Source organism: Crinia signifera, chromosome 6, assembly GCF_055691185.1.
Source record: "Crinia signifera chromosome 6, ASM5569118v1, whole genome shotgun sequence".
NCBI lineage: Eukaryota > Metazoa > Chordata > Amphibia > Anura > Myobatrachidae > Crinia > Crinia signifera.
The window spans coordinates 39,099,761-39,125,411 of NC_139222.1; the positions used below are offsets into that span (position 1 = coordinate 39,099,761).

Sequence of the window (25,651 nt, forward strand, 5' to 3'; positions counted from 1 at the left end):
GATAGGAGAGAGTTGAATGAGTCCCACCCTGATCAGTGACAGGAAGGGTTCTGCAGAAATGAGTGAGCAGGTTCCCCTTACAAAGGCCACCAGTCCTGTGCTGTAATAGTAATAACCAAAACAAATCTGGTCCACTTTACTGGAAACTATTCCACGCTCATACAGTAGTCCCACCTAATCTGGCACTATATTTCCTAGGATGCCCTGGCTCTCATTATGGGCCAGATGTAGTAAGCTTGAGAAGTGATAGAATAGAGAGTGATAATCCACCAGCCAATCAGCTGCGAACTACCATGTCACAGGCTGTGTTTGAAAAATGAAAGGTAGGAGCTGATTGGGTGGTAGTTTATCACCATTTTATCACTTTTCAAGGCTTAGTACATCTCACCCTGACTGAACTCCCGGGTGAAGATTTCTGAAGCATTGCAATAGCGGTCGGTGGAACTGAAATCCTCTTTTACCACTCTATTAAAAATAATGTTAATGAGGTATTTCAAAGAAAATGAAATATAGAATAATAAACCTAAAACACTTTTATAGCTCTTTGAAACCTTGCTTTGAAATAACATAATTTTCAGTTGATGGAGAACGTGTTCGATAACCTGTGGATCAGACGAGCCGCACTATGGGACTCATTCTGCTTGGATCGCTAATGCGGGAATTTGAAGTTGTCTGCAGGGAAAATGACGTCGCCCAGACAGAAAGAGAAGACGCCCAGAGTAGTTCTGATGCTTCCACTAATCTGGGACTGGCCGGAAGTGGCCATCGCTGACATCACAGACCCTCCTCATTAACGCCTGGGCACTCCTGCCTTTTTTTCAGACACACCCATAAAATGACAGATTTCCACCCTCAAACGATGGTTTCCTGTCAGTCAAACTCCGTCCACTTTGTGTTAACGTCCCATACGCATTTTCAGTTGCTATTTCCCCCTTGCACATGTGCAATGCGTAAGGTGTGCATTGTTATTCGATAATTGCTCAATTTGTGAACTCTCTATGAAGTGATCCAACGCTTTCACATCGCAATGAGGGGTTGGGCCCAGGATCTTGATCCCGGGACCGACGCTTTCATACTAAACCCGGGTCGCCCATTATACCAACATATGATACATATTCTATACTTATCTCTACATCCTTGTGAACATCTCTTCTTGCATACAGTATGAACACCCGTGATCTTCCTCTCCATACACATGGTGGGGAGACATATAGTTGCTTCTAATTATCTTGTGACCATCTCCCCCTGACATTGACGACTTATCGGCATTAGTGTCCGCCAGAATATATTATCCACTCCATGACAGCTGCTCTTATAGTTACTTCTAGGTCTCCGACCCGATAGCTGAAATAGGCTTGTTGGGTTGTAAGTAGTCCATAGGCAGTGGCGGATCCACCACAGGGCGACAGGGGCGGTCGCCCCGGAGCCCCTACACTCCAATCTGCGGTGGCAGCAGCGGGTGGTTGGCAGACAGCAGGGTCTGGGCAGGAGGTCCCTGCGGCGGCTGGACAGTGGTTCGCTGGTTATTTCAGCATTCCACTACAATGAAGTGAAACGCACACTATTGGAGAGGCTTGGAACGGAGAAGCGCGCCCAATTGGAGTATGAGTAGAGTAAACGGAATAGAGGCTTGGAACACGGAAGTGAGGTGAACGCCGGTCTATGCGTTCCACTGCGGAGGCGTTCGTCGGCGCGTGTTTTATCATAGTCGTCTGCCGCCGGGTTGGTGATGTCTACTTGTTACTTGAGTTGACAGCGGATCCCCCTGGGCACAAGGTAGCCGTGTGGGGTTTAAATAAGGTGTAATGGTGATTTATATGCCATTTGGGGGAACTGATAAAGGTAAACAAACAGTACAGATGTAGCAGGCTACATCTTTTCAGGGGCTGGCGATTCTATCGCCAGCCCCCGCCAGCGGCCGGCTACCGTCAGGGGCGCGCACGCACTAGATGCAACGGAGCCCCCCCCAAACTGGGCAGAGTCTCCCTGAAATGGAGATGGGCAGGGAGAGGCTGCCCAGCCAAAGAGATGCACGAGCGTCCCAGTCCCTATCACCGGCGCTCACCAGTGAATGGGATCTGGCGGGCGCTGGGAACAGATAGAGCCGGCTCCATCTGTACATCTGCTTTGGTAATGAGGGTGTTAGCACCTGGTACTAGTATATAAGGACAGGGTGGTGGTGAGAGGAGGGGGCCCCACAATTTTTGTTGTCCAGGGCCCCCACAGACCTTAATCCGGCCCTGTCCGTAGGCCAGAGGTTCCACGATGTGGTCCTGAAGGCACCCCAACAGCAGGAGCGTAACTAGATATTCGCAGGCCCCATAGCAAAAGTTTGTAAGGGCCCCCTATTTATCAACGGATGGTGATAAATGTAAGTAAAACATACAGTATTACTTAGACAGTAAAGATGGCCCCCTTCAGCTCTGGGCCCCATAGCAGCTGCACCCCTTGCACCTACGGTAGTTATGCCCTTGCCCAACGGTACAGGTTTTAAGTATATCCATGTCACAGATGGTTACGTCCTATATATTGACTGAGGTACTAATTAAGTGACCTGTGGCCAAGCAAGGATATACTTATATCTGCACCGTCACATGATGTCAAGCAAAAAAATCCCAAAGTAAATTGCTGAAGTACTCAAAAGCACTTCATTGTTCAGTTGTGAATGGCTTGGAAAAGGAGAATACCATTTACTTTGGTATTTTATTTTTAAACCACTGATTACAGGATATCATCCCCTTATTAAAAGGAACCTATCTCCAAGGCAGCGAAGGATGCTTCTGATAGAAAGCCGCTGCTTCCAGATAAACACCATCTAGGTACAAAACCCTTTTTATTAAGCTATGTGATTACTGCAAAATATTTACTCGCATTAATTAAGGGTTCAGAGGAAGCTCATCCAGTACAATAGTATAATGAAATCATCTGTTACTTTGAAGGGAGATTGTGACATGAGTCAGCCAGTTGGCATCTAGGATTGTGTTGTCATATGCACACTAGGGCAATGATAATCTCTTACCCAGCACTGGATACTGCATCGCATGGTAACATTGGCTGCCTGACGATAACACAATAATACAATTAATGCAGACAGATTACAATGTCAACAATCAAATCAGAAAAAAAAACTACTCACATGGTGATAAGAAAAATGATGACTACAGTACCTTATTGGAAGGAAAGCCACATTGGCCAATATACATACAGCTGTAGCGCCTCTCAGCCAGCTGGAGTCGCCAGATTCCCTGAGCTGGTGCAGGCTGGCGGAGAGGCGCTCCATATGCCAGGGAAGTGCGAGTGTCTCACACACTCACATGGCGGTGGGGAGCGGATTCCCTGCCCGTCTCCACTTCAGGGAGACGGGCAGGGTTAGTGGGGGTGCGGGCAGTGGGGAGCAGTGGGTAGGTGGCAGAGGGCAGGCTCCGTCAGAACGGGGCGAAGGAGCGTCTCATAAGCCAGCACCCCCTTCTGGCGGCTGGCGAAAAGCAGAGGATGGCGATTCTATCTGTACAGTCTGTCACATTATCTTACCCTGGGCCAGTGGGGTCACTTGGGTTGGTGCCACCCGGTAGACAGGCATTAGGTGGACAGTCAAAAGGTCGACATGGGTTTTTCACTTTTTTTCTAGCCAACATGTGTCAACAGGCCATATTTCATGTACTACCATCCACTAGGGCATGGAGGGAGAATAGTGTGCCGAGCGGTGTCCATGTTGACCATGTCGACATTCGGGACAACGCCAAAAAAATCATGTTGACTTTTTGACTGTCGACCTAGATACTGTTGACCTAATGCTTGTGTCAACCTTCCAGCCCTGTCGACCGTAAGCAGGTCAACCTATTTCAGGTGTCGAAATAATCATGTTGACCTTAGTTTAGTCAACCCAATGACCCATACTCCTTCTGTATCACACCGAACCTTAGTAGTGTTTTGTAAATGATCATTCTTGTATATCACGGAATGTAATGACAATAATAGTGATATAGGCAGCTGACAAAGTCAACATACCGTATATACTCGAGTATAAGCCGAGTTTTTCAGCCCTTTTTATTTGCTGAAAAACCCCCACTCGGCTTATACTCGAGTCAGTGGCTTTAATACTGTAGCCGCGGCTTAGGGAAGATGGCCGCGGCTACAGAAACATGGCCGCCGTCCTCCTGCATTGAGAACATGTATGGTGCAGGAGGCCTGGCCATTACAGAGCAGAGGACGGCATCGGCGCGACGAAGTCAGCGGCTGCCGCCGCGTACCCCCCTCCCCACGTGGAGCCTGTCAGCGGCACCCTCTACCTCCCTCTTGAGCACTGCGACCAGGGCAGCGGCAGCGGCGAGCAGGGCAGCGGCGGACACACCAGGAGGACAGCGGCGGCTGTGCACCCTCCTCCCCCCGCCTCTCTGTGGAGCCAGACAGCGCGGCAGCTGCAACCCCCCAGTACAGGGGATGGAGGTCAGTCACACTTTAAGTGAGGCTAAAAGGCTTGTGGCGTTTTACACCAGTGTCCCTATTGACATTAATGCCAGGTGGTTGCTGTCATGTAATGTGGGTTTGGAGCCAGTGCTTGGAGATGGGATCATCTCTCAGTGCTGGCTATGTCATTGGTGAGAATGGGCCCCGGGTTGCTGTGACCCGGGTCACCCATTTACACTGCACCGTGAGCTGGATTGAACAATGCCTGTGGTGTCCCATGCAGGGGGAGAAACCTGTGGTGTCCCATGCAGAGGGAGAAGCCTGAGGTGTCCTGTTATTATGTAGGGGGAGCAGCCTGTGGTGTCCTGTTATTATGTAGGGGCAGCAGCCTGTGGTGTCCTGTTATTATGTAGGGGGAGCAGCCTGTGGTGTCCTTGTATTATGTAGGGGGAGCAGCCTGTGGTGTCCTTGTATTATTATACAGGGGACTTTACCAGTAGCTGCGGCTTATACTCGGGTCACTAAGTTTTCCCAGTTTTTTTAGGTAAAATTAGGTGCCTCGGCTTATATTCGGATCGGCTTATACTCGAGTATATACGGTAATATCTGTGTGATGGCGCGAGGCAGTGTGACATCACCGCAACCGGCATCGTGATTCATGGACACTCGGATCAGTAATGGCTGTGGCGGCTGGTGTAACTGTGAGTCAGTGGCGGACTTATAGATTTTACTCTACCCCTGCCAAAAAAGTTTCTGGGGACCCCTCATGGCATTTTGAGGAAACAGACAGGGCTGTTCTAGGCAATTGGGTCCTAATGTAAACAGTTAAAAATGCACACCCATCCCCATTGACATTTTGAAAACTCCAAATTTGTGCATGCTTTTGGCACACATTCCAAAAAGGGGGGTGTGGCCTTGCAGGAACAACTACATTAAACCCCAGTTTTGCCCAAACATTGGCCACCACAGGGGGGGGGAAAATCCGGAATCATACATTATTTGGAATTTTTCTTCCTTACAAATTATGTATCACAACCATAGGCGAATCTAGAATTATGGTAATGGGTGGTCCCAGATCTAGACATTATAGCAGGGGGACCTTTGCGCGGTGTAGCCGCGCCGCAAAAAGGAGGCATGGCCTCATGGGAAGGAGGCATGGCATCACAAAAAGGGGTGTGGTATTAGACTTTAGACCATACACAGTAATGCCCATTACACATTTTAGCAAACTCCGTAATACCCATTACACATAAAGCCACACGCCGTAATGCCAATTACACATAAGGCCACACACCATAATGCCCATTACACATTGTGCCACACATCATGATGCCCATTACATACTATATAACAAACCGTAATGCCCATTACATATTTGCCACATAAGTGCTGCTTACCTACGTGTTCATTGCTAGGGGGTTCTTGCTTGATGGCACCATAGTACCCATTACACATGATGCTGCAGACCATAGTACCCATTACACATGATGCCGCACACCATAGTACCCATTACACATGATGTCGCACACCATAGTACTTATTACACATGATGCTGCACACCATAGTACCCATTACACATGATGCCGCGCACCATAATGCCCCTTACACATGATGCTGCACACATAATGCCCCTTACACATGATGCTGCACAAATAATGCCCCTTACACATGATGCTGCACACCGTAATCAGGGCCGTTTCTAGACAATTTAGCTACCAGGGCGAAGAAATCAAGATGCGCCCCCCCCCCCCAAAAAAAAACAAAAAAAAAACAACATAACATGGTATCATAGAAATTGTGCGCGCCGGAGGCGCGCGCCGAAATAGGGGGTGTGGCTTAATTTTAAAAGGGGTGTGGCTTAATATAAGGCTTGGTCTAGCAGGAAAACAATTACCTTATATCACACTTTTGCAACCTGCATGACCAGACATTGGTTACTGCAGGAATTGTTATTGTCCTCCCGCACTTAAGTTGGCGGGCTGAGGGCCACACAGTGAGCTAGTACGCCTCACAGATCAAGGCCAAACAATGGCCCTTATTCAGATCGGCACGGTACGGCCCGCGTGCGGCCGTACCGCCGATGTTTGTGGTCTGCACATGCGCAGAGGTCATTCTGCGCATGTGCAGCCCCCTTCGCCGCAGACGGATTTCGTCCGCCGCAAAGGGGGCGTATAGGGGCGTGAGGGGCTTCAGCCCCTCATTTCCCTATGTGTACGCCCCGCGTTTCATGGGCGTTCCCATGAAAACGCGGGGCGTATGCATGGTAATGAGGGCATGACGCCCTCATTACCATGACATGGGGGCGGAAAGCTGACGTCGCCGGATGTCAGCTTTCAGCCCCCTTACAAGCTCCCACACGGACGATTGTCCGTGTGGTCTGAGCTTGCGGGAGCTGCCGCGGCGTGCGGGCCTGCCTTCGATGGTCGTCGACCATCGAAGGCAGGGGGCAGCTCCCACCATGGTGGAGGCGTAGCCTCCACCATTTTTGTGCGGATCGCCAGCCGTCCGTGTACGGACGGCCGTGGCGATCCGTCCGGTGGGCGGCCCTTGGTTTGTGCGGTCGGAGCCCCGTGTGCGGCTCTGACCGCACCAACCAGAATAAGGGCCATTGACAGGCTACTTAAATCATTATACACTATTTATCCGTGATGACAATTACCCATTACGCCGTACACTGATATGACGATTACATATTACGCCGCACACCGTGATGACAATTACACATTATGTCGCACACCGTGATGACAATTACACATTACGCCGCACACCATGATGCCCATTAGACCCCACAATGTGATGGCAATTACACAATACTCCCCACATCGTAATGCCCATTACACATTATGCCCCATGTGCCGCTGCCGCACAACTGATGCCGTTTACTAATATGCCCCCACAGTGCCAACTATGCCCCCACAGTGCCACAAATATATGCCCCCACAGTGCCACAAATATATTCCCCCACAGTGCCACAAATAAATGCCCCCACAGTGCCACAAATAAATGCCCCCACAGTGCCACAAATAAATGCCCCCACAGTGCCACAAATAAATGCCCCCACAGTGCCACAAATAAATGCCCCCACAGTGCCACAAATAAATGCCCCCACAGTGCCACAAATATATGCCCCCACAGTGCCACAAATATATGCCCCCACAGCGCCACACATATGCCCCCACAGTGCCAGATGTGCCCCCACAGTGCCAGATGTGCCCCCACAGCGCCACACATATGCCCCCACAGTGACACAAATATATGCCCCCACAGTGACACAAATAAATGCCCCCACAGTGCCACAAATATATGCCCCCACAGCGCCACACATATGCCCCCAGTGACACAAATATATGCCCCCACAGTGCCAGATGTGCCCCCACAGCGCCACACATATGCCCCCACAGTGACACAAATATATGCCCCCACAGTGCCACAAATAAATGCCCCCACAGTGCCACAAATAAATGCCCCCACAGTGCCACAAATAAATGCCCCCACAGTGCCACAAATAAATGCCCCCACAGTGCCACAAATAAATGCCCCCACAGTGCCACAAATAAATGCCCCCACAGTGCCACAAATAAATGCCCCCACAGTGCCACAAATAAATGCCCCCACAGTGCCACAAATATTTGCCCCCACAGTGACACAAATGTATGCCCCCACAGTGCCACAAATATATGCCCCCACAGTGCCAGATGTGCACCCACAGCGCCACACATATGCCCCCACAGTGACACAAATATATGCCCCCACAGTGCCAGATGTGCCCCCACAGTGCCAGATGTGCCCCCACAGCGCCACACATATGCCCCCACAGTGACACAAATATATGCCCCCACAATGCCAAACTCACTTTTTCTCTCCCTCTGCTCCCTCTGCTGCCGCTGCTTCCGAGGGGAGGGGAGCGCATCGTGCCTCTTTCCTTCCCCTTCAGTGTGTGTACCTGAGCTGAGCCGTCAGCCATTCATACCTCGCGCCCGAGCTCTGATTGGCTGACAGCGGCAGCCCAGTGACGTGAGCGAGGGGAAGGAGAGACGCACAATGCGTTCCCCTCCCCTTTCCAGGGAAATCTCAGCCTCCGCTTATGCACTGTCGTGCGTGGAGTCGGACCGGCCGGGGACACAGAGCGGCGGAGGAGGAGGCGGCGGCTACAGCGGCGTTAGCGGCGTTGGGGGAGACTGCCGGGCGCCCTGGCTGTTTCAGAGGCGGACAAGCCGTGCGGCGCCCCGGGCTGCTGCACGGCTTGTCCGCCTCTAGAAACGGCCCTGACCGTAATGCCCCTTACACATTAAGCCACACATTATGCGTAATGCCCCCACATACCACCACTTGTAGCGTCCCTTAAGCAATGCCCCCAAAAGTGCCACTTACTGTAAATTTTTATATGAGCCTTCGCTGCTGCTGCAGGGAGAGTTGGAGAGCGGTGCAACTGCTTCTATGGGGAGAGGAGCAGAGCGCAGCGCAGAGCACGCTCCCACTCCCCTCCTGGTGTCCCCTCTAGCCGAGTGGACATTTGAAATATTGTGCACGCTATTGTTGTGTGTGACGTCAGGGGAGCACGCCGGGCGCCGGCACCAAATGATTAAAGGGGGGCGGGCTGAGGTGAAAGCGGGGAGAAGAATTGGAGCGGAATCTGCAGGGGTGACAGTCATTGACATCTGGACAGAGAGCAGGGGGCTGCCCGGCTGTATTTAGAGCACTGCAGGTCACAGCTGTTTGAAATAATACCCCTTTCACAACAGAAAATGCAGGGATTTACCTGGGAATATGGTCCCAGGATCATGCAGGGACATTCCCAGGCTGACCCCTTATACACCAGCCTAGTCCCTGCATTTTCTGGTGTAAGGGGGAGAGAAAACCACTCCCCTCTCCCTACCCCCCTTTAACCAACCAGCTATATCTTCGTAACCAACTGACCCATTTACATGTGACCAGTATCATATTGAAGAACTTTTGAGTTGGCTTCGAATGATTTTGGACCCGTGAAACTGGGCTGTTTGGTTCCAGAGAAATCTGCCCTCAAAGAACATAAACAGTCATGAAATGACATTTAAGAAATGAAAAAAAAATGGTTTAACCTCAATATCCCTGGAACCAATTAACCCATATGGATCCAGCCTGGTATCAGATTGAAGGCCCAGCGATTTGTGTTCGACCGAGATCAATCTCGAGCTTCAGTGATGCCGAAGGGGAAACTTGCAGCCGTTGAACTGGGTGGGGGTCGGAATTAGCGGGTCCCATGTTATCCTATAGGGAAAACGTTCCAGCTTAGCCTGGCAGTATCTCCGGTTCTCAGGGGGCTAGAGACACGGGGCTGGGCTTGTTGGAAAGCCCCATCCCTCAACCACCCCTAGATTCGCCTATGATCACACCACATTATGCCACACACCGTAATGCCTCCTACACAATGGGCCTTATGCTAGTTCACTCTTTCTGACAAAATCCTTCTTAGATGGACAAAACCATGTGCACTGCAGGTGGTGCAGATGTAACTTGTGCAGAGAGAGTTAGATTTGGGTGGGGTTTTACTTCAAAGTGAGATCTATATTGCAGTGTAGAAATAAATCAGCCAGTTTTTTCCCTGAACAGAAACACAATAACTCACCCAAATCTAATTCTCTCTGTACAAGTAACATCTGCCCCCCCTGCAGTGCACATGGTTTTGTCCATCTAAGAAGGATTTTGTCAGAAAGAGTGAACTAGAATAAGGCCCATTATTCCACACAACGTAATGCCCCCTACACATTATTCCACACAACGTAATGCCCCCTACACATTATGCCACACACTGTAATGCCTATCAAATATTATGCCACACACAAGTTATGCATGGCAAAAAATGCTGCTTTCTGCATCCTCTCACAGTGGCTCCAGTGCTACATGCAATGGTTTAAATATAAATTTTGCACCTCCCATCCCATGGAATTTTAGTGTCCCTTACACACACAAACACAATGCCCCCTATGGTGCCGTTTACACACTCACATCGCCCAATCTACAAGTGTCCCTCCATTATGCACTAGAGATCTTTGTTATTCTAATACAAACAGTGTGCTTTTATACATTACCACTGCCATCAGTCCAGCCTCCATTATTACCATATGCCAGGAGTGGCCAAACCGGTCCTCAAGATCTACTAACAGTCCATGTTTTCCCGGCCACCTGTGGCAGTTAGGAATGAATGCAGCACACGTTTGAAAATGTGAAAGTTATGATTGAACCTGTGCACCAACCAGGGCTGCCATCAGGAATTTTGGGGGCCAGGACTTATTTCCAGTCTTACAGAGGCCAGGGATTCGGGAGCCAAGGGCGAGCATTTGTCGGCATTTACCTGTTTTCTAGGCTGCAAGCATATGCACCCTACGGTCTTAATCAGGCCATATATGTTCTAAACGATCCCCCAAATCTAGTATAGGCTTATATGGGACTACGGCTTCTCCGGATGGTCACCTGATTGACTTACTGTATCATATAGTGATGACCATTTATCTTGAAGTTTGGGTGCTGTGTTGCACAGCAGTCTCTGTACTATAAATGAATCGGTATGATGCCTAATGACATGCAGGTAATTATTACGGGGCCTTACATGTGTGCAGGATTGCTGGTATCAAGTGAGCAACGCTACACTACGGTATTAAATCATTAACAGAATTACGTGTTGACCTCCTGTCCTGACAGGCAATACTTTCTCATGTGAATTACAGCGACAGTAACTTATTTCATGATAATAGTCAGCTGGCATCTACTTTATAGGATGTTGATCTGGCGGCACTTGTTTTTGACCTGCATTTGATGGTCAATATTACCGTACTCGATAAAAATATAATTATCCATGCATATTCTTATCACCTGAACTCTGGAATACTTTCAAAGGGAGAATTTCAGACTATGGCACTAGGGATTAAGAGGTTTTACTCAGACCCGAGAGCTGGCGTTTGCGAACTTCCAGCTCGGCCGATAATCGATCCTCTGCACATGTGTACGGACTGTAGTACATGTGCGCAAGGCCTTCCTGCAATAACATCCAGCATCTTCTTTAATCTCTGGCCGTTCGCAAGTTGATTGGCATGAAGCCGGCGCTTGTGAGTGGTAACTGGCCGCTTTCTGGGAGTGTCAAGGAAAATGCAGGCGTGGCCAGGGGTTTTTTAGGGAGGGCCTGTGACGTCAGTATGGTAGGTTCTGGGTTACGCACAGACTGCACACACTGGAAACATCTTTAGATGGTGAGTGAGTTGCGAATAAATTTGCAGCTATTTGCCGATCTGCAATCGTTTTGCAAGCCTCTGTCTGGGTGGCGGCTATCTGATCACATGGCTCTACTAATTAGCAGAGAACCTATCAGGCCTGAATAACCCCATAGACTAGCCCCATTTCCCAGCGAATGTACTCATGAATAAAGTCTTTCCTTGATTTCACCTTTGCCATATCTATGTATATGTATAAGCCTGCGGGGGAAAACCCACATCATTCATTGGTCGCCGAACATCGAATGATGTGGAAGGCACACCCACATCTAAGGTTGCTCAGAGCAACCTTAAATGTGCGTGCACATTCTTAAGGAAGTGGGCGGGCATCCGGTGTCAGTTACCCGCCCCTGGTGCCCACATCACCGGGCGATTTCCATGAGACCTCCCAGTGTTTTTATGGGAACGCCCATGAAACGCTGGGCATTTTCGTGGGCTGGTCCCCCGGCCCGCCTCCCCCCTGGCCACTGGCCTCAATATGTTCGCTGTGGACGTGTGCGTACAAACCTGAATAAGGTCCTAAATCAAATGAGTTATATACTGTTTGTATATAATAAGTGCTATCATAGAATTGGATATCTGTATGGCAGTGTAAAAATAAAGCAGCCAGTATTTACTCTGCACGGAAACAAAATAACACCCAAATGTAACTCTCTCTGCACTTTACATCTGCCCCACCTGCAGTGCACATGGTTTTTTTCCATTAGAGAGTGAATTTGCTTTTGCAAGTGAACTAGAATCAGGCCCAAGGGCATAACTACCATAGGTGCAGGGAGCACAGCAGATATGGGGCCCAGAGCTGAGAGGGCCCACCTTCCCTGTCAAAGTAACACGTGTTATACATTATTTACCAGTGGTAAAAAATGGTATGACCACATCCCTGTGATATGGCACCTAACAAATTCAAAGGGTTCCAAATGGGGGCATTTTTGCATAGAACATACAATTTCAAGCAACATGTGTGTCTCTTTTACTTGAGTATTGAAAAGCAGAACAGGGGCGTTCAGTTGTGTAAGCTCAGTACAGTAGGGGTATAAAAAAAAACCCAATCTTTACCCCTTTGAGTGTCAAGTGAATTTGTCAAAATAGGTGTGCAAATTTCCAAGCATACATATTTATTTCATCATAATGACCTGTAATGTTTACCTTATATAGGAATATAATCTTTTTTTACACAACATTTTTTTTATTTGAATTTATATAACAAATGTGAGCGATGCTGCCATTTTTTAGTGGATATTTTGAACATCTGTAACAGAGATGCTGGCACCCAAAGACTTAAGAAACATTGGTCTTTGTACACTATACTCCTGTTGCACGTTACCGAACTGCTGAAATACAGAACCGTATCTATGTGCATATGTAATAATTTACAAAACTTACAGGGTGTGTATTTATGTTCAATTATAAATTAGGCCCTTAACTGGACAAAACAGACACTTTTGCCTTTATTCTGTGGTTGAGGCTCAGTAGTGCGTGCACCAGGAGCCCAAATGAACCATTGCAGCTCAGGTCAAAGGTGAAAAACAAACGTGATGTGGGACTTCTGTCAGCCTAAAAGTAATTTATCAGGTATTATGGAGCACTGAGATCAACCGTGCAACATTAATCTTGTACATTGATTTTTTAATTATTCACTTAATCATTTGTGCAAGACTTATGTTCCACGGTTGATCCCACAACATCACTAATACAGGGTGAATGTTACGTTGACAGAAATGTTCTTGCAAGCTTGTACCTAATACGTTTTATTTTTTTCTACACAGTGCCCAGGACGAAATGAACTACACACTTTCCTTCGACAAGTCTTCCGCTACCCTCCTGTTCGAGAATCTGATAAGGAATAAATGTCAGCATTTGCCTGACATTACCCCCTTTCTGGGGACATCCTACAGTCTCCTAATATTTCTTTGCCTGCTGGGTAACAGCTCCCTGATCTATGTCATCTGCCGGAGAAAGGAGAAGGGGAACGTCACGCACATCCTCATTGCCAACCTGGCCTTCTCCGATATCCTTGTAGGCATCTTCTGCTTGCCTTTCTCAGTGGTCTACACTATTATGGTTTATTGGATATTTGGTCGGTGGCTGTGCAAGATCACTAATTTCGTTCAATGCGCATCAGTCACTGTTTCCATCATGATCCTAGTGATAATCGCCTTAGAGAGGCACCAACTTATTCTACACCACACCGGCTGGAAGCCTAGTGTCTGTCAAGCCTACACAGCGGTTCTGCTTGTCTGGAGTCTGGCCTGCCTTCTAGCTCTGCCCTTGGTCTACTCCGTAGACTTGACTAACAGTCCTCACAAAAATATTTCAATGGTCATGGACTACCTGGCAGACAAGTTCGCATGTGTTGAGACCTGGGAGACGGGAGAGCAGAGGAGAGCCTACACGGTGACTCTACTGCTCCTGCAGTATGTGGTCCCGCTGTGTTTTATAGTAGGCTGCTACTGTCGTATCTCTGTGCACTTGCGGCACAGGGAGGGTCTATTTGAGAGGACCTACAGTCATATGAGAAGGGTGAACCTCATGCTAGCCGCTATGGTTGGTGCATTTGCCGTTTGTTACTTGCCGCTTCAAATTTTTAACATTATTGTGGAGTGGGACCACAAACTAATCGATGTTTGCTACCACAATCTGATCTTCTCGTTGTGTCACCTGCTTGCCATGATCTCTACATGTATTAACCCGGTCATCTACGGCCTACTTAACAACAATGTGAAACGAGAATTGAAGTTATGGGTCCAGAGGTGCACAGGGCAGAGGAAAAAGAGCCCAGAGGCTCAGGTAGAGCCAGAGAAACATCCATTGTCAGTCATGAATGGTCCAGAATTGCCTGGATCACCAAGTTCCGATACTGGGCAAGACGTATGTTGACATTCTATAGTGCATAGGAGACTGGTATGGACAATCAATATAACACTCTAAGAAGCCAAAAAGACAGACATGTTTACAAGGGATTTTGAAGGCGTCTTTTGCTTCCCTGTCTGTTGGTGGACAAGAGAGCTAAGGACGCACCAAGTGGAGACAGACGGCTTAAACAATGGTCCTCTCTTTGAACGCACAATTGCAGGGCAGTCCACACCTCTTGATTTGATGTGTAACGCGAAAAATCTGTAAAATGCTTACACTACATTCTAACAATGGACTTAATGGTGGTTAAGATACAGACAGTCGGGATCCTGACAGTCAGAAGACCTATGGTGTGATCTCATTGGTCTGAATCCTGACAAATCATGGGGGTTAGGCACTAGAGGGAAAGTTAGGCTGCGTGAGTGGGGGAGGTTAGCTTAGGGGGTTAGTGCTAGACTGTGGGGGAGATTAGGGTTAATGTGCTCAAGCACTTGTCCAATTTGTGCCAATTTTACTCAATTACGATGGCTCAGGCCGAGAAATCTGCCCAAACTGGATGTGTTTATGACCCCCTTGGGTCCGATGCGTGGTCCTGTGCGGATCGGACCTGAGACGGAGGTCAGACCTGCTGCTCGTCCGACCTAATGCCCCCCTTCCGGCAGTGGGGAGCGGTTTGCATGCGAGAAACTAGTGCTGTTGTCAAGGGGGTCGAAAGGCTCATACACTGCTGCGATACATCACCGTAACATATGGGCACATTTAGGCTGTGGAGGGGTAGATTAGGGGTAGGCTAAAATGACTTCATGGAATGGGTCAGGATTCTGATTGTCATGATACTGCTGTTGGTCTTTTGTCTGTGGACATTTCTTTCCCAACATGACTGACGTGCTTCCAGCGAATAGTGCTCAAAGCTTAATGTTTTCCCATCGATAACAGACACCATTCACTCACATCTGCAGCAGTTACAGGAAACTAGATGTAATAGGAAACTCAATTATACAGTAGGTAAATAAGCTTTGCAGTGGGAGGAAAAAACAAGATTGACTTAAACTGCAACATCTGGAAACTTTGCCCTTGTTTCTCAATCTCTGTCATATACTGTATCTGCAGCACAACATAGCTAGTGTGGGGCAGACATTTGTTAATAAAGTTTTAGGACTTCTGTCATGCACCGAGTCTGGCTCTATCTACAAGTATGAGGAACAGCACCCCCAGTGGCCGTATTGTCACCTGCTTTCTAGAGCACTTACTGTACAGGGGTGGAACTCTTGATATGAGCATATTTATTCCAGTAATGAAACAGCTGCATTTTATGAGCATTGTACAGTGACTATGGAAAATACAATTTTATTAACAACTACTAAATCTGTGTCATTTGCTTTACATTTCACTGTAATTGTAATTATTGTATGCATATATGTTTTTAACATACTGTACACCCTGTACTCAGGGCGGTACTTGTGGATTATCACGGCTCCCACGATGGCCATCGTATGCGAAAAAATCGCATTGCATGCGATTGCATACGATTTTGCACTGAAAAGCATCCAAATGCATTGGAATTAGTATGAAACATGTTCAATGGCCCCCAAATGGCATTTTTGAGGCTGTACCACCCCCACTATCAACGCGAACCCGAAGCGTGGCGAGCGCAGCGAGCCCGCGAGGGGCGGCGGTACGCGTCCTACGACCTTTTTATACCCCCACTATCCACGTCGGCGTGGAGTTGAGAATAGAAAGTGTGGCGAGCGCAGCGAGGGGACGCGGATACCTTCACAGGTATCCGCGTCCCCTCACGGGCTTCACAGGTGTCTGCGTCCTCTCTACAGGAAAGCCCGTCTGTGGCTCCGCCCCCAACCCACCTCTTTTTAACTCCCGGCGAAGGCCCCGCCCCCCTGCAAAAAAGGCAAGCCAGCAAAAGTCGGCAAGTATGGATTAAATGCATATTTTATACTGATGGTAAGGCCCATACACACTGGATGATTTTGAGCTGAAAGTAGATCACTTTTACCATTTGAGCTTCATTTAGCTCAAAAGCCACCCAGTGTGTGCGGGCCAGTGAGTGCTGATGTGCGCTCCCACATCATCGCTGGCTCTGCTGGTCATCTGCTGGTATTACCAGTCAATGAGTGAAGGGGTGGTTGGCTTTCCATAGCATCATGCTATGGAAAGCCATCTACCCCAACTAAAATTGCTTGGATGGGAGAAGAATAGCTCAGTGTGTATGCACTGAGCAATTTTCAGTCCAGCGATTTTCAGCATCCTCGCTCTGCAAAAACGCCCAGTCTGTATGCACCTTCACACCAAGATCCCTGATCCGACCAGGTATTTCAAACATGGTTCCAAATTGGGTCAGACCCTGCATTTACACTGCAGTGCCATCCTGGGATATTCTTGAAGGGCGGCACTTGGAGATGACATTATCTCCAAGCACCAGGAAATCCACCGATTGGGATGCCCTATGTCACACTGGGAGCAAGCCCTGAAGCAGCTTTCTCGAGTGTTGGGCTTGCCCCCAGCGTGACCTAGGTGCCATGGGCATTTTAGCTACAGTATGTTAAATTATGACATACAGAAATCCTACTGCAATAATGTGCCGGGATTTATTGCTTCTTGTCAGAATAATGTTAGGCAGACATTAATGGTCAGTTGTAAACCAGAGGTTCCCAAATATGGTCCTCAAGGCAACACAATGCTCCAGGTTTTAAGTACATCCATGGCTCAACACAGATGGTTAAATCCATAGGTGTGCGCACATTGAGTGTTAGAGGTGCACAGGCACCCCCTAATGCTGTGCCCCACCCTTATGAACACCTCTGCTGATAACAATATCAGCAATACCCTTAACCAAAGACTTTTGCTTTTTAGAACTGTATTCCATTTAAAGAAGTGCCCACCAATTATATGTGTGTTTGCATTGTTACTTGAACTAGACCAGTTGTTCCCAACCTTGGTCCTCAAGTACCCCCAACAGTGCACGTTTTCACGGTCACCCGGCAGGTGCACTCATTATTCAGGCACATTTGAAAAGATCCACAGGTGGAGCTAATTATAGCACTTGTGATTCTGTGTGGAGACCTGCAAAACATGCACTGTTGGGGGTACTTGAGGACCAGGGTTGGGAACCACTGAACTAGACCATTGTCATATCTCTACATACCTGCGTCCTCCATATATGTGTATGACTGTATTTGCATGTGCTGTTACACAGAGTAATTAGAAGAATACAACTGAAATAGGCCGGAGATTAGGGTGTGGCTGAGATGTTTTATATTGTAGCGAGTGCCAATAGATGATGGAAGACGCCTGATTGGGGGAATTAGACACGCCCAATAGGTGGAGCTATGCACACTCCTTTGACGGTGCACCCCCTAATAAAATGTGCTGCGCACGCCTATGGTTAAATCAAATTGACTGAGGCACTAATAAAGTCACCTGTGGCCAAGCATAGATATAATTAACACCTGGACTGTTGGGGTGCCTTGAGAACCACATTTCTGAATCTCTGCTGTAAACACAATATACAGTATACAAGTAAAATGATTAAGTGTTGCTTACAATAGTAATAAGTTATTTACAACCTATGATGGAACTTGTGGGTGGTGAGCCCCGCTGCATATATATATATAAAATATAATTTGGGCCCCTATCTTCAACCCCGACCCAAGTTCACGATATGCAAAACGGCAGTGGGTGACAGTGGGAGGCAGAGGGTGACCGGGGGAGGCAGAGGGTGACAGGGAGAGGCAGAGGGTGACAGGGAGAGGCAGAGGGTGACAGGGAGAGGCAGAGGTTGACAGGGAGAGGCAGAGTGTGTACAGGGGGAGGCAGAGGGTGACAGTGAAAAGCAGAGGGTGATAGTGAGAGGCAGAGGGTGACAGGGAGAGGCAGAGGATGACAGGGGGAGGCAGTGGGTGACGGAGAGGCAGAGGGTGACGGGGATATAGGGTGACAGTGAAAGGCAGAGGGTGATAGTGAGAGGCAGAGGGTGACAGGGGGAGGCAGAGGGTGACATGGAGAGGCAGAGGGTGACAGGGGAGGCAGTGGGTGACAGGGAGAGGCAGAGGGTGACAGGGGGATATAGGGAGACAGGGGGAGGCAGTGGGTGACAGGTAGAGGCAGAAGGTGACAGGATTGGACTGGCCCACAGGTGCGTAGGGGAAACCCCTGGTGGGCCCCACTGCTTTTGAAGGGCTTGGGGCCCAAATCATTTAGGGTTCAGTTTCCAGACTGTGCACTTGCATTATATTGCATATGTTACCTCATTCTGCACAGGTCTGTGATGTATTATCTACAGAGCATTGCTATTTTTAATGTGATGCATTACCATAGATGGACTATGCCACACCTTTGTGATGGCCAGACACACCCCCTCTGGAGACCAGCCACACCCCAAAGCATAGGCCCCGACCACTGCCTTGTGTATAGTTGTGTATGCTTGTTCAGTGTTCCTGTAATCACTTATTGATGTGACAATTCATATTGCAGCTGATGCTAAATGAGGCTCTCAGTCACACAATGCTAGCATGTATAGCTGGACATCTTATGACAAATGTGCCTTATAGGATTCTAAGGATGATGGGATGCATTCAATTAGTATATTTAAACTAGTAACATACCTCCCAACTGTCACGATTTTAGAGGGACAGTCCCGATTTTCGGGTCCTGTCCCGCTGTCCCACCCGCGGCAGGCATTGTCCCGCTGCGGGGGGGTGACAGTTGGGAGACCCCCAATCTAGTAGAATAGACGCTGAAAATGAGGTCGCGGCTAATTAGCATAAGCCGTGCCCTCATTTGCATACGCCCTGCCCCCTTTTCGGGCGCTCGCGAGGCTTCGCCGCGCGAGTGGCCCTATTTCATACGGACAGAAGTTGGGAGGTATGTAGTAAGGGAAAATGTATATTTTCTTTGTACAGTTTCTATGTCAAATACAGTTGTGAATTGTAGAATATATGTGTATAATGTGCTCCCTGTACACATAAATATTCTTTACATAAAATGTTTCCTTGAGGAATCATTAAACACCAACCTGTGTGATGTGCATCCTTTATAATACATTTTTTCTTTTTTTTTATACACATGCAAATTAATCACAGTTTACTGCAGAGCCAGACTGGGACTATAAATTAGCCCTGGCATTTAAAGCACACAGGCCCACTTTGACATCAAAATCTGAAACTTGACATAGACCCCTCCCCTTACTACTCAACTCCTCCCCTTACTATTCCTGACTCCTCCTACCTCATTGCAGCCCCCCTTCATACTTTTTACAAAAAGTGTGTGTGCTGAAGTGTGCATCTAAAAAAAATAGGGAAGTGGGGTGACATTTAATAGGGTGCAAACTTTTTTTGGACCGCGCGTCACAACTGCATCTTAAAGAAACACTGCTCATTTTGTAGCTGCCGTATTGCTTGGACTGGCTCATCTGGCCATCGGCCCTTCTGGCATGTGCCAGATGGCCAGTCCGGCCCTGGTTTACTGTATGACAATACAATTGAAGCAGTGGCGGCTCTTAACCTTTTAGAGGAGGGGGGCTGCCGCAATGTGCCCCCCCCCCCTCCACACACACACACGCTGCCGTGCTCCCTGCACCTGCTGGTTACAGCCGCCAGTCCCCTGCACAGGGCCAGCACATGTGCAGTATCTTCTTACATACTGCGCATGTGCTGGCCCAAGCCTCCATGGGCATGCACACAGAGAGGCATCCCGGGTGGAGGGAACACCTCCCAATGGGACTGCCTTGAGTGACTGGCAGGTCGGACTTCCAATAGGAAGTCACTGACAGTCACATTGACGCCAGACCAGTCTCACAGACTGCATCTGGCTTCACTTAGGCAGAGACAGTGGTGGATTTTACCTGGGGGGGGGGCTGCAGCCCATAGGTAAAAACCGCCACTGAATAGAAGAACAACAATATACCATAGACTTTAAGTTTATCCAGGGGCTCCAACCAGGGCAGCCGAGAGGAATGCCGGGCCCCGGTAAAATTTTGGGGGCGTGGCATAAGTGTGTGTTGTGGGAACCTCCCACACTTAGGCCACGCCCCCAAAATGTTTAGAGGAGGGTGAAAGAAAACTCTAAAAACTGTAATCTCAGAAGCAGCACACACCTACAGCATGTGCTGTGCTGACTGCAGGCTCAGCATGACCTCTCACGCTGTCAGTGAGGCACTCATGCTGAGCCTGCTGTCAGCACAGCACATGCTGTAGAAGTGTGTGCTACTGTTGCTACCCGGGAGTGATGGAGGGGGAAGGGAGGGGTCAGACCAGGGCCCCTGCAGGGCCCCTTCAGCAAGTGTGGGCCCGGGTAATTAGTACCTGCTCCCCCCCTCTCTCGGCTCCCCTGGCTCCAACATAGAGGCTGCCCAATTGCGTCAGAACTTTTTACCCGTGCCTGTGTCTTCTGGCAGGGTATAGGGCCCGCTCCCCCTCACCCTTTGCAAGGAACAGGCAGTGGGGAGAGAGATGACAAGCTGCAGCCGCAGCACAGCCTCTCTCCCCAGCTCAGCACATGCTGCTCATTGGTTTGTGCTGAGTGGGGAAGAGAGGCAGCTGCAGCCTGATATATCGTTTCCTGAGCTGGTGTCCCACCCGCCAGCACTATGCAGCAGGTGCTGGGATGTGGTATCGGGTCCCTGGGTCGACAATGTCTAGGTCAATAGTCACTGGGTTGACAACTATTGGTCCAGAGAGACTAGGCCGACATCTAAGAATGGTCGACATCTAAAAATGGTGTACCCTGACAGAAGGATGACACAAGCTTAGGGTCGACATGGAGATGATGGACACTCAAAAGGTTGACACAATTTTTTTATGTTTTTTTTTTGTTTAGACCGACTTGGTTCAAACTTTACTATCCAAGTGGGCATAGAGTTGGATTATAATAGTTTGCCAAGCACAGGGAGGCACCGTGCCCGAAGTGCGCTCTCCATGAGAGGGGATACAGTACACTTATACGGTGTCCATGACAACATATGTCAACCTAGACCCAAAATATATGAAAAGATAGTGTCGACCTTTCTAGTTCCGACCATGTACATGTCCACCTTAAGCTTGTGTAGACCTTCTGTCACTGCCGACCTAGGGTACATTCTTACGTGTCCACCTACAGTAGTCACCATTGTCCTAGTGACTGTCGAGCAGGACATGGGATGTAGGAAGAGGCTGCTGCTGCAGTGGCAGTTAGTTCCTGCAATCCCTGCAATGGTGGAGGGGGGGGGAACGGAACTCGGACCCCTCCAACAGACCCCTCCCCTTGTGACACCAAATAAATAAAGGATAATAATAATGGAGCCCATAGTAAGATACCAATTTTGAGACGCCCTCCCTTAAACAATCCATAGCACTATATGTTTTGTTACTGTATGGCGCGTATTCAATTAACCAATAAATGCTCAGCTGTGTGAATATTGGCTTAGTGTACAAATCAGAATCAGGCTTTAAGTATTTTTGGAAACTTTTGAAACCATTTTGTGTGTCCCAAAAAATCTGATCCGATCAAGGAACAAAACGTTGCAACATTAGGCCTGATTCGACGTCGATGCCGACCTAATGAATGACGACCTAATGCCAATGACCCATACCAGGACCGTATACCATATGGCATATAATATACACAGCATACTATTAAAGTTACAGGACAGAAGAGCTATCCAATCAGCCTAGAGCCAATCTGCAAGGAAGAATTGGCATAAATTAGTCCCAAACATTAGGTGTTATTCAGACCTGAACGCTACTCTGCAAAATTGCAGAGCGCTGTGATCATGGGTAGGAGTCGAATGGTCGACACTAACGGTCGATAAGCAAAAGGCTGCCCATAAAACAAGCTGTGTGGCTGAGCAGGCGGGAGCATCCGAGCACCTGCCTGCCTCCTTAGCTACATCCACCAGTCCTTTGCTACATCTGCCGGTCCCTGCTGTCGCCATCTTGGGAGTTGAGACCATGCCCGTCACGCTCCTAGGCAGCGATTCCCCAGATACGGCAATCTGAGAATCCTGGCCACGTGACACTTTTACTGAGTATCCCAAGCGTGTGCGTATTTCACCACTATTTCTCTTGCCACCAATCAAAGTACGCTTTTTGGACTTAGTCCACGACAGCTTTGATTTTGCTGACACACCAAATTATGAATTGCACGGTAGCGCTCTGGCGACCTCTTCAGAGGCTTGGGCTGGAAAACAGCAGACACCAAAACTAAATTATGACTGTTTAATTTAAGTGAAAACACTACAAGGCTTACAGTATATTACAGAAAACATGAGTTACAAGATAGTAGTAGTAGTACGTTTATTTATAAGGCGCCGCAAAGTGTCCGCAGCGCCGTACATAGCAAACAAAAAAACAAATGACAAGGTAACGTACAGGGTGTGTTGAAAAATACAGCATAAATAGGGGTATAGCTGGTAGAACTAAAATCAGCATCAGTTCTGAAGTAGGTGTCAAAATTGTCGAGGAGACTGAAGATGAAGTAGAGGAAGGGAAGAACAGGACAGGAGCACAGGTGAGGTAATGAGGTAGGGTGAGTACGTGAGGAAGGAGGGCCCTACTCATAAGAGTTAACATACTAAAAATAGGTGGGTGGACGAACGAAAAACAATAGGATAAGTAGGAACGGAGGCAGGATAGGAGGATCAAAAGAGGTTAGGAGGAGGGATAGGCTAGTCGAAAAAAGTGAGTTTTGAGGGAGCGCTTGAAGGAGGTAAGGGAATCAGAAAGCCTGATGGGTGGCGGGAGGTTGTTCCAGTGCAGGGGGGCAGCGCGAGAGAAGTCTTGGACACGGGAGTGGGAGGAGGTGATTAGGGCCCTTATTCTAATCGGAACGGTACGGCCCGCGTGCGGCCGTACCGCCGATGTTTTAACACTGCACATGCGCAGAGGTGAATCTGCGCATGTGCAGCCCCCTTCGCCGCAGACGGATTTCGTCCGCCGCAAAGGGGGCGGATAGGGGCGTGAGAGGCATCATGCCCTCATTTCCCTATGTGTACGCCCCGCGTTTCATGGGCGTTCCCATGCAAACGCGGGGCGTATGCATGGAAATGAGGGCATGACGCCACTCATGGGGGCGGAAAGCTGACGTCGCCGGATGTCAGCTTTCAGCCCCCATACAAGCTACCACACGGACGATTGTCCGTGTGGTCTTAGCTTGCGGGAGCTGCCGCGGCGTGCGGACCTGCCTTCGATGGTCGACGACCATCGAATGCAGGGGGCAGCTCCCACCATGGTGGAGGCGTAGCCTCCACCATTTTGATGCGGATCGCCAGCCGTCCGTGTACGGACGGCCGTGGCGATCCGTAGGGTGGGCGGGGATTGGTTTGTGCGGTCGGAGCCCCGTGTGCGGCTCTGACCGCACCAACCAGAATAAGGGCCTAGGTGAGAGGTCAGTCGGTGGTCAGCGATGGAGCGAAGAGGACGGGAGGGAGTGTGGATAGAGATCAGTGAAGAGAGGTAGGGAGCTGTGGAGGAGGAGAGAGCCTTGTAGGTGGTGGTGAGGAGTTTAAAGAGAACTCGGAAAGGAATGGGGAGCCAGTGAAGAGATAGACAGAGGGGGGAGGCGGAGGTAGAGCGGCGGGAGAGGAAGATGAGAGGAAGATATATAGTTAATAGGTACGTCACGCGTAAAAACAGTTTCAAATAAAACAAAAATGGGGATACAGAAAACAGACCGATTCAGGAACACACAGCATGAAACAGAGTTTGGAGTGGAAATCCCTCCGGATACTGGATCATTTCAGAGACAGGTATCAGACCCGTCTTATTCCAAGGAAAATTAACCAAATTTCTTTTTTTTTTTTTATTCAAAATATGAAAAAATACATACATTAGACATTTAGACATGTTTTCTTTTTTTCCAAAATAGATTTTTATTAAGTCTTGCAAAGACAAGAGCAATTTACAGGAGAGTAACAATTGTGCATTGAACAGAAATACTTTGAACAATGAGGAACAATATGAAGGCAGATCATTTAAAATCGATACATAATCTGTAATATGATTCACCATATCTTATTCCAGTCGGCAAGACTTACATTTAACAAGGTGGGGAGGGGGTTGGGAACAGAAGGAAGGAAAAGGTAGGGAAAGGAACGGGGGTGGGGGGCCTCAACATATTATACGATACAATACAAATAGGGAATATGAGAAGGGAGCCGAGATCACCCATCCGTGGTATGCGGTGGGGTGGAGAGAACTGCCAAGTCTAAGGGCTCAGTATATAATACAGATTGACCATGTTTTTCTCTGTATTCGCTCCACTTAAACCATTTCAGGTGGATTGAAGTAGCAGAGGGTGAGTATTTGACGTTGGCTGTCTCAAGCAAGAAATGTTTATTTATTTTGTTTGCTATATGTCTGATTGATGGGATGACAGGTGATTTCCAGTGTTGACCTATGGCAGCTTTGGTGGCATTTAGACATGTTTTCAATTCATACATGTCTACATAAATACTTTTACTTCAAATATTACACTTATTCATTCATTTATCACAGAGTTTTATACAAACATATAAGACATTCTATTTTACTGCCAGTGATAATAATAAGGGGGAGAGGGCAGATGGGTCTGTTCTGGTCTACTTATTTATATACCGTTCTCTACCTTTAAGGTTTTGGACCTCTCTCATCTCCTCTCTCCTGCATGTTTTAGTGTAATTATCTCTCACACCACATTCTTACCTCTTTAAACACTCATTCTGGGAAAAACGTATTTATGTTCTCTTAGATATTCTATATCTGTTAGGCGGTTTACATAGTTTTCATATATATCTTATTTATATGGGGGGGGGGGGGGTCAGATCCAACATCACACACACACACCCAAGCCTTTTTTGTATCTTAGTAGTTCCCTAGCCTATTCCTTCTCTTTCTACATACTGTTTCCAAAGTTCCCATTTTCTAGACATTTTCCCTTTTCCAGTCTTATCATTTATCTCCATTTTATAGGCAAAATTTAATTTGTTTACTATGTCTATCCTTGAGGGTACTTGTTCTTGTTTCCAGTATTGGGCAATTGCTGTTTTAGCTGCTATGAAAATTTGGTTTAGCAGGTATGTATTACTTTGTTCAGTTTCTCCTGTGGGTATGTGTAACAAGGTCTTTTGGGGGTTTAATTCCACTTCTCCTCCTGTTATTGTTCTTATAAGGCGTCTAATG

The 25,651-nt window shown here is 48.1% G+C and overlaps 1 protein-coding gene across 3 annotated transcripts in view; it reads left to right on the top strand.

Annotated features, from left to right (window-relative positions):
• Positions 1 to 16,031, top strand: part of LOC146007577 (neuropeptide Y receptor type 4-2-like) — a 42,452-nt gene extending 26,421 nt beyond the window's left edge. Inside the window, exon 3 of one of the 3 annotated variants that reach the window (XM_083146038.1) lies at positions 13,418 to 16,031. In XM_083146038.1, coding sequence (XP_083002164.1) covers positions 13,418 to 14,528 — 1,111 coding nt within the window. In that variant the 3' untranslated portion in view covers positions 14,529 to 16,031. The remainder of the gene's footprint in view (positions 1 to 13,417) is intronic. The other 2 variants (XM_083146039.1, XM_083146040.1) reach the window with 2 other exon arrangements.
• Positions 16,032 to 25,651: the final 9,620 nt, after the last annotated feature.